This window comes from Emys orbicularis, chromosome 2, assembly GCF_028017835.1.
Source record: "Emys orbicularis isolate rEmyOrb1 chromosome 2, rEmyOrb1.hap1, whole genome shotgun sequence".
Lineage (NCBI taxonomy): Eukaryota > Metazoa > Chordata > Testudines > Emydidae > Emys > Emys orbicularis.
In genome coordinates, this window is record NC_088684.1 from 285,756,231 (window position 1) to 285,768,763 (window position 12,533).

A 12,533-nucleotide genomic window follows, 5' to 3' on the forward strand; every position below is an offset into this window, starting at 1 on the left:
CTCAACTGTATCACCTTTGTTCACATGCTTGTAATAGATCGGTGATGCATGGTTTGCATTTACAAAAGCTGCGTTGACTCTTCTCCAATATATTGTGTTCAACTATGTGTCTGATCATTTTGTTCTTTATTGTAGTTTCAACCAGTTTGCCTGGTACTTAAGTTAGGCTCACCGACCTGTAATTGCCAGGATCGCCTCTCGAGCCTTTTTTTAAAAATCAGCATTACATTATCTCTCTTTCAATCAGCTTGTACAGAGGCTGATTTAAGCAGTAGGTTACACACCACAGTTAGCAGATCTGAAATTTCATATTTGATAAGCATGTCAGTACATATTTCTGCTAAAATGACCAGCAGCAAAATAGCTAACAGCCTTGACAATGAAATGATCTTATTTATATTTCAGAGTTAACACAACCTATTTAAATGAAGGGGGCTGTTCACATCTCTCAAAACTAATGTTTCATGCTTGTCTGCAACTCAGAAAGGTAGCATTATATCAGTTTACACTTGGTTTGTTTTCTAAATGATTTCAGCAACCATAATTATTAGAAATATTTTTTTAACGGAAAGCTTTGATTTTGGAGCATAATTCTTTAGTAAGGGATGAATTCTATGGCAAATTGCACAGCTGCAGAATCGCAGAATACACAGGGCCCTCGAAGTACAAATGAGAGAATTGGGCCCAAATCCAACAGGAGGGAACATCTGGTCTTTACATTCGAGTGTCCATCTGAATAGTGCATAGTGATTTTATTGCATATTTCATATTTTCATTTGGAACATTGTTTAATGCTAGTTCATGCTCAGCTATTCTTTAAACATTTCCTTTTTTGGTTGTCAGAGATATTCTCAGAAGGGTAAAATAGCTTTTACATTTCTGGTTCTTTTCAAGGAATTCAACTCACTTTTAATGTAGTTTTTTTCTGCTCTGTTAGATGATGGCAGACCTCATGTTCAGAAAACAGAAGTATGAACAAGCTATAAATCTTTACCAAAATGTTCTGGATAAAGCACCAGGTATCTTCTATTAAATAAGCTGGAGTTTTTTCAGATTTACCCTATTTTTAAAAGACTAATTAATGAAAATATGTGACAACTCTGTTGGCTTAATTTCATCTACAAGACTTCGAAGTAGCATGTTCTATTTATTACAAGGAGCTTCTATAGTCCCACAACACTTAAAGGAACAAGATGAATGGGTCTGAAGCTTTGGGATGGAGACTTTGCCTTGGCACTTCAAAAGAACAGGAAAAGTTGGTGGGGACTGGGTTCTCTTGTGTCTTTGGAGCTCTGTCATTTTCCCTTTTGAAAGCCTTAGTCTCTTCCCAGCTTTGAATCCTCCAGGCAACATTGCAATACCCTACTGATAGCTGCCTACAGCAAAACATGGCCTTTTTTCACATTTTAAATTAAAATGTAAGCTTAACATGAATTCAGATAGGCTGAGTTTTTTCAATACAAAGGTAAAGTTTACTTTCTTACGTTGTTACATTGTTATGTCATTTTAGATAACTTCTCAGTCATGGAAAGGTTAATAGATTTGCTAAGAAGAAGTGGTAAGCTTGATAAAGCTACATATTTCTTTGAAATGGCTAAGAAAAAGTCAACTCGAGTACTCTTGGAGCCCGGTTATAACTACTGCAAAGGACTTTACTGCTGGTAATTTATACTGAGTAGTCTTTAGCAATGTTATAGATACCCTGATGAGTAAGGCTATGCAACCCCTGTATAGCTTATGTGTGCTGTTTCAGGTTCATTTTGGGAACTGAGCCTTGCAATTTGGTTTGCAAGACCTGGAAGTGAACCAGCATCTCAGGTTTGCTGGGAAGTTAAAGTTCTAATACAAATTCAATTTTCTACTGGGCTCAAGGCTTTTTGTGGGAGAGGGCAATGTTGGAATAGAAAAAAGAAACTCAGGTGAATATAGGAAAGTAATGGGTGGTGTGTAAGAACCTGAATAGAATAGAATATTCAGTTGACTTGAATATATCAAACTCCATACAAGAGAGTTGAAATTTGATTGTAAATACTTCACATGGCTCTAAAATCAAGGAGTGAAATCTGGCCCCTTTGAAGTGAATGACAGAAGTCCTGTAGACTTCAGTGAGGCCAGGATTTAATCCAAGATATTTGGATATAATATGTTAAACTTCATGTTATGAGGGTCAAATAATGAAGAATAGTTTCTGCTTTATATAACACCTTTTTATTTGGGGATCTCAAAGCACTTTCCAAACATATGAGCCCCACAAAGCACCTCAGGTAGATATTTTACTTGTTTCACAGATTGATAAATCAAAGCTGCAGTTAGCCTACCTTAATGAAGCCTTGAAGTCTGTCTCTGCTTGAAAATGTGACTCTAAAAATGGCATTGCGGGGTTCCATATATACTATGTTTCAGTGATTCAAGTATCAAACTAGGACAAGTCAAAAGATGTGTTTCTACTAACTGTTAGCCCTGCGACTTAAGCTGGGAGCTGACTGATCAAGCTGGGTTCTTTCCTTCTCATGAATAATAAAGGTTCCATAGGCCAAAATGTTCCTTGTTCACATCTGTGAAAATGTACTGTATTCAAATTATACCCTTAGTAATATGTGTGCATCCTGATTATCAGAAGGGGGTTCCACAGGTGTAATTGATTGGAACTTAACAAATGAGTTTGTTGATGATGCACAAGTTGGAATACAATGCACAACTCACTTACTCTTAGCTGTGATGGCTTTGCGGTGCTAAAAGGAAAAAAGGAATAAAAATATTTATTCTGTAGATATCATCTGTGCAGGATTTTCAGTTCCTGGGTCTTGGCTTCTTAACATGATTGTGGTGGAACTTACCTATCTCTCAAGATTTTTTGACCATCATGGACAGCAGTAACAGGATAGGGCATGAGCCAGGCCCCCTACTAACTATTTTGCACTACTCCCTCCCAAGTATAAACGCTGCCCACGAGTTATTCCAGTCAGCAGTCAGCAAAGGAGGTTCTATTCTTTATTCTGTATAGATTCATATTGCACACTCATCATGGTAGTATCTGACCACCTTCCAGTAGTGCATAAATAAGGCTAAAATTTTGTCACAGGTATTTTTAGAAAAGTCATGGACAGGTCACAGGCAATAAAGAAAAATTCACGGAAGCCTGTGACCTGTCTGTGACTTTTACTAAAAATATCGATGACAAAATGGGGAGCTCAGCTCTGGGGTCCCCACACCACCCCACAGTGGCTAGGCAGCTGCAGGGGCCTGCTTGGATCTTCAGGGCCCCCACCACCTGTGAGGGCTTGGAGCTCCAGAATCCCCCACCGCCTGTGGCAGCCAGGGTAACCCTGCGGCGGCCGGGAGCTCTGAGGTCCTCCCACTGTGGACGGTAGGGGGACCCTGCAGCTCCCATCCGCTGGGGTCTGAGGTCACGGAGGTCACTGGAAGTCACACATTTTGTGACTTCTGTGACCTCCGTGAAAAAATCATGAAACAATTGACCAACATCTGTAATGTATGGTTCATTCTCTCCCTAGGGGGAGAATTGTGTGCTCAGTGGAGTGTTTTCTTTCGTTAGGTTTTTGTTTCTGGTATTTTTGTTTGTTCATTTTTAAGTGTACATAGTCTATGCTCCTTTCCAACCTCTAGCTTTCCAAGATTCCAGCAATGCTCACTGAGGCCCCAATTCAAGTATGCACCTCTATTCAGGAAAGCATTTAAATACATGCTTAAATCCCACTGAAGTCAATGAGATATATGCTTAAAGTTAAGCATATACTTAAGTGGTTTCCTGAAAATGAATGCATTTAAGCACATTCTTAAGTACTTTCTTGAACTGGGGCTTGAGTATCTTTTAACTTCACTTTCCTTCACTTTCCTTTTCCTTCATGTTAGGTCTGGTATGGTTGCTATATAATTGGGGCCTTTGCCAGACTCTGATAATATTAGCAAAAAACAAAACCACAACCACATTTAAATAATGTATTCATATAACACAGGGGTCTCAAACTCAATTTACCTTAGGGCCAGTGCCAGTCCTCAAATCCTCCCAGCGGACCAATAATGTCGCTCATGCCGCCCAGAACCCGCCCCCCAAAACTCCACCCCGCCCAAAACTCCGCCCCCCACCTGCCTAAGGCTCTGGGAGGGAGTTTGTGTGGGGGAAGAGGTCTGGGGTAGGGGATTGGGGTGCAGGCTCTGGGAGGGAGTTTGGGTGCAGAAGGGGTGAGAGGTTGGGCTCTGGCAGGGAGTTTGGGTGGGGGAATGGGTCTGGAGTCCAGGCTCTGGGATGGAGTTTGGGTGCTGGGTGCAGGCTCTGGGCTGTGGCAGGGGGTGGGGGTGCAGGAGGAGGGGGTGGGGTTTCAGGCTCTGGGAGGGAGGAGGGGTGCAGGCTCTGGGAGGGAGTTTGGGGGTGTGAGGGGGTGTGTGGGAAGGGGGAGGGGGAGAAGGTTCTGGAAGGGGGTCGGAGGGTGCGGCGCTTACCTGGGGCTCCAAGGCGGGGTGGGCGGGGGGAGGCCTCTGCGCGCTGCTGCCCCCAGGCACCGCCCCCACAGCTTCCCATTGGCTGCAGGGGCGCTCGGGGCAGGGGCAGCGCACAGAGGCACATCCCTGCCCTGGGGCCGCAGGGAGGGGCCGGCAAACACATGGAGCGAGCAGGCAGATGCCATTGTAAATCGCCTTGGGGTAGGGAGCACCCGGGGCGGCAGGTGGGGCCAAGGGAGAGAGCCGGCTCCAAAACTGCTGGAGCCCCGCGGGCCACATTGGGGAGGTTCGTGGGCCGCAGATGGCCCGCAGGCCAGGAGTTTGAGACCCCGATATAACATTTTCTATTTATGTGGCTTTCTGTACAGTTAGTTTGATTTTACATTAATATATCAAAAAAAGACAAACAGATACAGGAAAACAGGATTATCATCCATAGAACAATAAGTAATAAGAATTAGTATACAGTACAGTAAAAGAATCCATACACACAAGAAGATCAGTACAATATAAAGTAAACTAAACAAGCATCTGGTGCAGATTATGCACTTTTTTATTCCTATTTTTCATAGAATCCATATGTACAAATGTTCTATACTTATAACAAATATCACAAGATTTTTCCACGCTGACAAAGGCCTTTTTCATTAGTGCTTTATGTATATAAATATGGAAATGTTATTGTTAAGATTGATGATCACCCTACACGCCTGCAACTGCATATTACATATTCTCTCCAAACAGGCACATGGGACAGCCCAATCAGGCACTGAAGTATTTCAACAAAGCTCGAAAGGATAGTGACTGGGGCCAGAGAGCCATCAACAATATGATTCAGATCTGCCTAAATCCTGATAATGAGATAATAGGAGGAGAAGTGTTTGAAAGCCTCAATGAAGAGGACAGGTAAAAGAGAAACCCAACACTTATGGAAACAATTTGAAATAGAGAAACATAATGGAATATCAAATTCATTTTCCATTATAAGTCTCAGACTAACATAAAGCTCTGGTCATTTCTTTCCCCCCTACATGTGTAAAGAGAGGCTAAACACAGCATTTCAGTTCAGCTGTGCCCTCTACACTATATTCACTAACAGAAAATAGAGACGTTTGCCATATTTGTGGGTTTAAAAGAAAGGAGGCGAATTTAGTGTTTGTGGAAAGTACTGGACTGAGAGACCTGGAGGCTGAAGGCCTGTATTTAGACACAGAACAGATACATGGGGAATGGCAGTTTAAGGTGCATCAGCTCTGGTCTGGAAGGGACAATGGTCTGTAATCTAATATGTGTGAGTTATGATGTATTAGAAGAAGAAATGCAAATCTCCTCTGTTAAATATGGTGCTATTAGAATTAAAAGATATTGCTTTATCATTAGACAGGATTTGACACACTAGGAATCATCATGTATGATGTTTAATGATAATTTTAACAGTAACTTAAAAGAGAAGAGAGAATCTGAGCAACGTGGGATACGCACAGCTGAGAAACTACTTAAAGAGTTTTATCCTCACTCACAAGAGGGACAAAATCAGATGAAGATGTTACAGAACTGCTGTCTGATGGCCACAAAAGACAAAATTAATGTGGAGAAAGCCCTCAGTGTATTTGTAGAAATGGCCCAAAATGAGGTAAGAAAATTCTTCAATTCATCTTAAGTTCCCTTCTGTTGTAAAATGCTAATAGATAACATTTTGGTTTTTACTAGGAGTATTTTCAATTGAGTGGCCACACGTTTTCTCCTTAATTTTAAGATAACAGCTTTGAAATTAATTTAATAGGCATTATAAGGTGTTACTGTTTCAGTGTGTGTTTTGTTATTTCCTTGTTAGATGATCAGTAAAAGAGAGAAAATTGCAAGCTGCAACATCAGCAGGATAGAGATAAAGCTGTAGAATGTCTGTTTAGCTTTCTTTTTGTTGTCATTCTGCCAGCATCACTGTACTTTGATCTCAGAATGAACCTTTTCTACAAAGTCAGTGGTTGAAATCCTAGCCTCATTGAAGTAACAGAGTTTTTCCCATTGACTTCAATAGAGGCAGGATTTTACCCAGAGTTTTGAAAACTTAATGGACTAAATTTTCCAAAGAAGATGTTTTATTTGCAAATTGTGAGAAAATAGCTAGTCACTCTTAATAGATGTACAATTGTACAGGCTTTCAACAACTGGTACTCAGTAGCAAAGCTGCTACTGCCAGAATGGAAATAAGTGGGAGTAGGATATATATTGTATATATATATATATTTCAACATAGTCTGGAGGTAAGTCAGATCAAGTTATTCTTAATATTATGAAAAGAAAATAGGTAAGATTTTTTCATTTTCATTGATGAATGCTTTAATTATATGAAGTGCATGATTAAGTTTGGATTATTGAGGTTTTGGTTAATTAAGGGAATTTTCATTGTAGTCAACTAAATGTTGGGGAACAGGAGTTTGATCCTACAAGTTGCTGAGCACTTTGGTCCTAATCAAGTGAAGTACACCTCCACCCCGATATAACGCTGTCCTCGGGAGCCAAAAAATCTTACCGCGTTATAGGTGAAACCGCGTTATATCGAACTTGCTTTGATCCGCTGGAGTGCGCAGCCCCACCCCCCCAGAGCACTGCTTTACCGCGTTATATCCGAATTCATGTTATATCGGTTCGCGTTATATCGGGGTAGAGGTGTATTTATGACATGCTTAATTGTAAACAAATGCGTACTCTTACTGACTTCAGGAGGACTACATGAACGCTTAAAGATAAGCACAGGCATAAATGATTTGCTAAATAGAAGGTAAAATGCTCAGCATTAGGCAGAATTGAGCCCCAGACCCTGGTTTGATTAACAGAGTGCTTTGGATAGTCCAAGTTGTGCTGTACTGCATTGCACAACTGTGCTAGCACACTCCGACAACACCCAGCTCCAAGGGACTGCATCATTGCAGTTGTGTGTTTGCTGCCATGGCCTCCTAGGATATGGAATGTTTTCCCCCTTGGTATTTTCTATACTCACTTTTAAGAAAAAACTGAAAACTCTTCTTTTTCAAAGGTTGTTTTTATTGTGACCACTGTTGGCCTTTATATGTAGAACATTTGCCTTTTACCTTCCTAGCTTTCTGTTTTTGTGTTTACCATTCTGTTTGTTTTTCATTATATTAGTGGGGGGAGGGGGGTTGTTTTATACAGTGCTTTATGATTGTACACACCCATCCTAGGTGCTTTCATGGGGACAGAGAGAGGACATTCTTTATAAACATATTAGAATGTCATAGTTAAATTTGAGGTCGTTTGTTTTTAACAATTACCTTGTCACCCCAAATACCAATACATCTAGGACCTCAGTTTTACAATAGGATCCACACGTGGATCTTGGGTGTGCTTGGAGTCCCATTGGCTTCTCATTCTTAATCATCATAATAATAAAATATATAACTCTCATGTAATGCTTTCATCTGTAGATCCATCTACACTGTGTGATCATAATGGTCTGTCTGAATGGATTCAGCTGCAAGATTGGGGCATTAGATTGTCATCTCTAATTGTTTATGACAGACTAGATAGCATAAGGAAAATACTAAAGTTTATTTAACAATCTGTTGACAACCATGTTGTTTTTAATAATCCAAGTGAAATTTGGTTCAATAATGAAAGTCGTTAACTTTTAAAGTAAGAGAATAAAACCAGTAATGTTTCTAGACCATGGGAAGAGCTTAATGTTTAAACAATAGTATTTATGCTTTTATTTCTTAGAGGGAAAGCGTTCCAGCTATTTTGGCAATGGCCCAAGCCTATATGATTCTGAAACAGACTCCCAAGGCCAGAACCCAGCTAAAACGGTTAGCCAAAGCTAACTGGACTTTATCTGATGCTGAAGAGTTAGAAAAAAGTTGGATGTTATTGTCTGACATATACTGCAAAAGCGGAAAGTATGATCTTGCAACTGAACAACTGAAACGCTGCTTACAATACAATAAGGTGAGAGGAAAAGGAGGTGTTTACAAGGAGATCTTGAAAGGTCAGAAAACATTGTGACCAGTTAGGAACACAAATAGAGTTTTTCATTAATAGCCATTTACAATAACCCCAAAAGTAACAGCTATAAGGAGCAGCTATAATTTAGAACCTGATTTACAATAAAATTAGGTAGTGGATAATAATAATTCATTTAATTATAGTTAATGGCAAAATCTTCATCACATTGAAATTGGTGAGAGTTTCATTATTGATTTTACTATTGTGACCCTAAATACACACACACACGCGCGCGCGCACACACACACACACACACACACACAATTAATGCAACATTAAGGTTGCACATTTTAAATCACAAAAAGCCTGGAAATGCAAAAGTTAAGCTCACAACGGTAATGTTAACTTGGTCATGTTGCGCATTCTGTGTTTTAGTACACATCTTATTATTATCTTAAGAATAAAACATCAAGCTATACATTTAATAAGAAAACCAGACAGAGGAAACAGTGAATTTTATATTTATATTTAATTGGAAAATATAATTTGAGCCCCTGTATTTACAATCTTGATCACAATTTAAATTCACTAAGATATGAAAGATCAATGCTGTTATGACATTTGGGTATGCTAAGTATTCTCAATAATGATGTAACATTTTGTGGTTTTGGTTTTTTTAGTCTTGTTCAAAAGCTTATGAATATATGGGTTTTATCATGGAGAAAGAACAGGCCTATAAGGATGCTGCAACTAATTATGAATTAGCGTGGAAATACAGTAATCAAGCAAATCCTGCTGTTGGTGAGTTGAGAATGTACTGTTCTAGCTCAAGTTCCACCTGAATATCATCCAGCACATTTATTCCTGAAAGTGTAACAAATTGTGATGATGTAATAGATGCTTCTGCCCCCAGTTACACCCATGCAACCAAACTGAAGATAGTGGTGTTACAGAGGTGTAACTAAGGGCAGTATTTGATCCAGAATGCTGCTAAGAGTTTATTGACAGCTAATTTTAATATTGCATAATAGTGTAAGAAAAGTGAAAATCTGCAGAAGGGCCAAGTACAAAATAGTTGCATGTAGAGGAGTGCAGAAGAGATCTCTGTAGAGATGGAGGTATTAGCATATTTGGAAAAGATTTCTTATAAGCTGAAAGACTGAAAGGAAGAATCCGTCTTGGTTTCCAGACCTACTGCATATGACTAATGAATGTTATACACTTTGGGCCAGATCCTGGACTGCTCTTGGATCTGGCAGTAGCCCCCCCGTGGCTTCTGCCCGACCACCCGGACCTTCTCTCGCAAGATCACGGTCGCCTCCTGCACCCCAACCTCGCCTCCCTCCACCTCACGGCGTGGATGCTGCATGGTTGAACCCAGAGGAACAAGCTTGCTCCAGGGAGGTGCGGCAGTAGAAAGTAGAAAACCCTCCACTAGGGCGACTTACCTGGCGAAGTGGACAAGGTTCTCCCACTCTGCGTCTGAACATAGTGTCTCCCCAACGCACTCTTCTCTGCAGTCCATTTTGGAATATCTGCTCCTTCTGAAGAATCAGGGCTTGGCCCTCTCTTCTATCAAGGTTCATCTAGCTGCCATCTCAGCTTTTCAGCCGCCAATCCAGGGTAAATCAGTGTTCCCGCACGAGATGTCAGTCAGGTTCCTGAAGGGCCTTGAAAGGCTCTTCCCTCCCGTTAGGGATCCTGTCCCACAATGGGACCTCAATCTGGTTCTCTCTAGACTCATGGGTCCGTCCTTTGAACCCTTGAGCTCTTGTTCCCTTTCCCACCTTTCGTGGAAAGTTGCCTTCCTTGTGGCAGTGACATCGGCTAGACGAGTGTCGGAGATTAAAGCCCTGACCTCGGAACCGTCATGTATAGTCTTCTGCAAGGACAAGGTACAGTTGAGACCCCATCCGGCCTTCCTGCTGAAGGTGGTGTCTTCCTTCCATATCAACCAGGACTTCTTCCTCCTGATGTTCTGTCCTAAGCCGCACAAGATCAGAGAGGAGAGGTGGTTGCATGCCTTGGACATCTGACGTGCCTTGGCATTTTACCTGGAGCGCACGAAGCCCTTTCGTAGGTCGACACAGCTCTTCATCGCGACAAGAGACAGGATGAAGGGCCTTCCGATGTCTTCTCAGAGGATCGCCAACTGGATCACCTGCATCCGGATCTGTTATGAGTTGACGCAGGTCCAACTGCCGCCTCTGGTGAAGGCCCACTCGAAGAGAGCGCAAGCGTCCTCGGCGGCCTTCCTGGCACATGTCCCCATCCGGGACATTTGCAGAGCCGCAATGTGGTCTTTGGTTCACACGTTCACGGCTCACTATGCCATCACCCAGCAAGCCAGAGATGATGCTGGGTTCGGCAGAGCTGTGTTACAAGCTACACGTCTATGAACTCCTACCCGCCTCCATTGGTATTGCTTGGGAGTCACCTAACATAGAATGGACGTGAGCAAGCACTCGAAGAAGAAAAGCCAGTTACCTTTTCCCTAATGGTGTTCTTCGAGATGTGTTGCTCATGTCCATTCCATAACCCTCCCTCCTTCCCCGCTGTTGGAGTTGCGACAAGAAGGAGCTGAGGTGTGGGGAGCCGGCGGTGCCCTTATACCGCAGCATGTGAGTGCCACTCCAGAGGGCTCCAGAGCTGGTCCCCTATGGATACCACTGAGGAAAAAGCTTCCAGCACTGGTGCATGTGGTGAGCACACATACCTAACATGGAATGGACGTGAGCAACACATCTCGAAGAACACCAGTTACGGAAAAGGTAACTGTCTTTTACTGCAAGCTGAGTTAGGTTCAAAGGGTGCATAAACCCTGTCTACTTATCAGGGATTTTTCTTTTAAGGACTTCTGACTTTTCATTTTGCTAACATCACGCATAAATTAATCCAATTAAAATGCCCTTGTAGAAAATATTTGCACCACAAGTTACAAGTAAATTCTTTTGATGCAATTCTATCATATTTTAACATGAGTTCATCAGAGTTATTTGCCTGAAGTGCTATTTAATAAATGTTAAGTTGTAAGACTATATGTAGTTTTGTGTTCAAATTCAATGAAATCACATCTTTTCCATCCCTTCTGCAGGTTTCAAACTTGCTTTCAATTACCTGAAAGATAAGAAATATGTGGAGGCAATAGAAGTTTGTCATGATGTAAGTTCTACCGAAAACTTTTAATTAGATCATGAAATAGATTGTGCCTAATTTATTGACTGTCCATCTTTTCTTTTTCACTAGGTTTTGAAGATATGCCCAAGTTACCCAAAAATTAGAGAAGAGATTTTGGAAAAGGCTCAAACAGCTCTCAAACCCTAAAAAATAAAAGTCTGGATAATATGAAATGTTTTGATATTAGAAATATGTCAACGAGCACTAGAAATAAAAACATATTTAAAGTAAAGATTATTAGGCATTTTAGATGTTCTAATTAGTACAAAACTCAGCCTTGCCTCTTTGCAGAGAGTACGCTACTGAAAACATGTGGAAATAAACAGCTATTAAGCTTCAGACATGGCCATTAAACTGTGTATATGGACTGACAAAGGGGAATTGTAAATTCAGCAGAAGAGAGTATCCTCTTTATCTTATCTACATTATTTACAGGATTCAGTTTAAAAGAAAACAGAGTGGGCCTGATTCTCATTTTTAATAAGGCCCCTTTCTATCATTCTATTAGAGTGAAGGAGTCTTAAAGTGAGAGTTAAACTATGTTTACATGCACTTTAAGTCCCCTTTACCCTACCAGAGTGGTGTAAGGAGGATTTACTGTAAATGGGACTCAGGCTCAATATATTTAATTTACAATATATCAAAGTACTGTAAAAATATTTTAAGTACAGAGTTTAGGAAAGTTTGGAAGGTTCCCTTTATGGCATGCCTGTGGGACTCACTTGCCTACTGAATGTAATATTTAAAGTTCTTTTCAAAGAAGTGTGTATTTCTGTATGTATTAACTCTATAGTGTTTAACCAATGACTGGTTATTCAGATCAGACACCACTTTAGTGTCTTATCAACAAATATGGTTTAGACATTTATATTTAATAAGACTTAAGTCATCCTTTTGAAAAAAAATCTATTAATCTATGCTTTAAAAAAATAAAT

At 40.7% G+C, this 12,533-nt stretch overlaps 1 protein-coding gene across 1 annotated transcript in view; it reads left to right on the plus strand.

The window, feature by feature from the left end:
* TTC21A (tetratricopeptide repeat domain 21A) overlaps positions 1-11,745 on the plus strand; it is a gene marked incomplete at its 5' end in the record, with an annotated part of 65,255 nt that extends 53,510 nt beyond the window's left edge. The window contains 8 exons of the mRNA XM_065398625.1: positions 938-1,019; positions 1,511-1,661; positions 5,206-5,367; positions 5,899-6,094; positions 8,200-8,424; positions 9,102-9,222; positions 11,516-11,583; positions 11,668-11,745. Of these exons, the coding sequence (XP_065254697.1) occupies positions 938-1,019; positions 1,511-1,661; positions 5,206-5,367; positions 5,899-6,094; positions 8,200-8,424; positions 9,102-9,222; positions 11,516-11,583; positions 11,668-11,745 (1,083 nt within the window). The remainder of the gene's footprint in view (positions 1-937; positions 1,020-1,510; positions 1,662-5,205; positions 5,368-5,898; positions 6,095-8,199; positions 8,425-9,101; positions 9,223-11,515; positions 11,584-11,667) is intronic.
* Between the last annotated feature and the right edge of the window lie 788 nt (positions 11,746-12,533).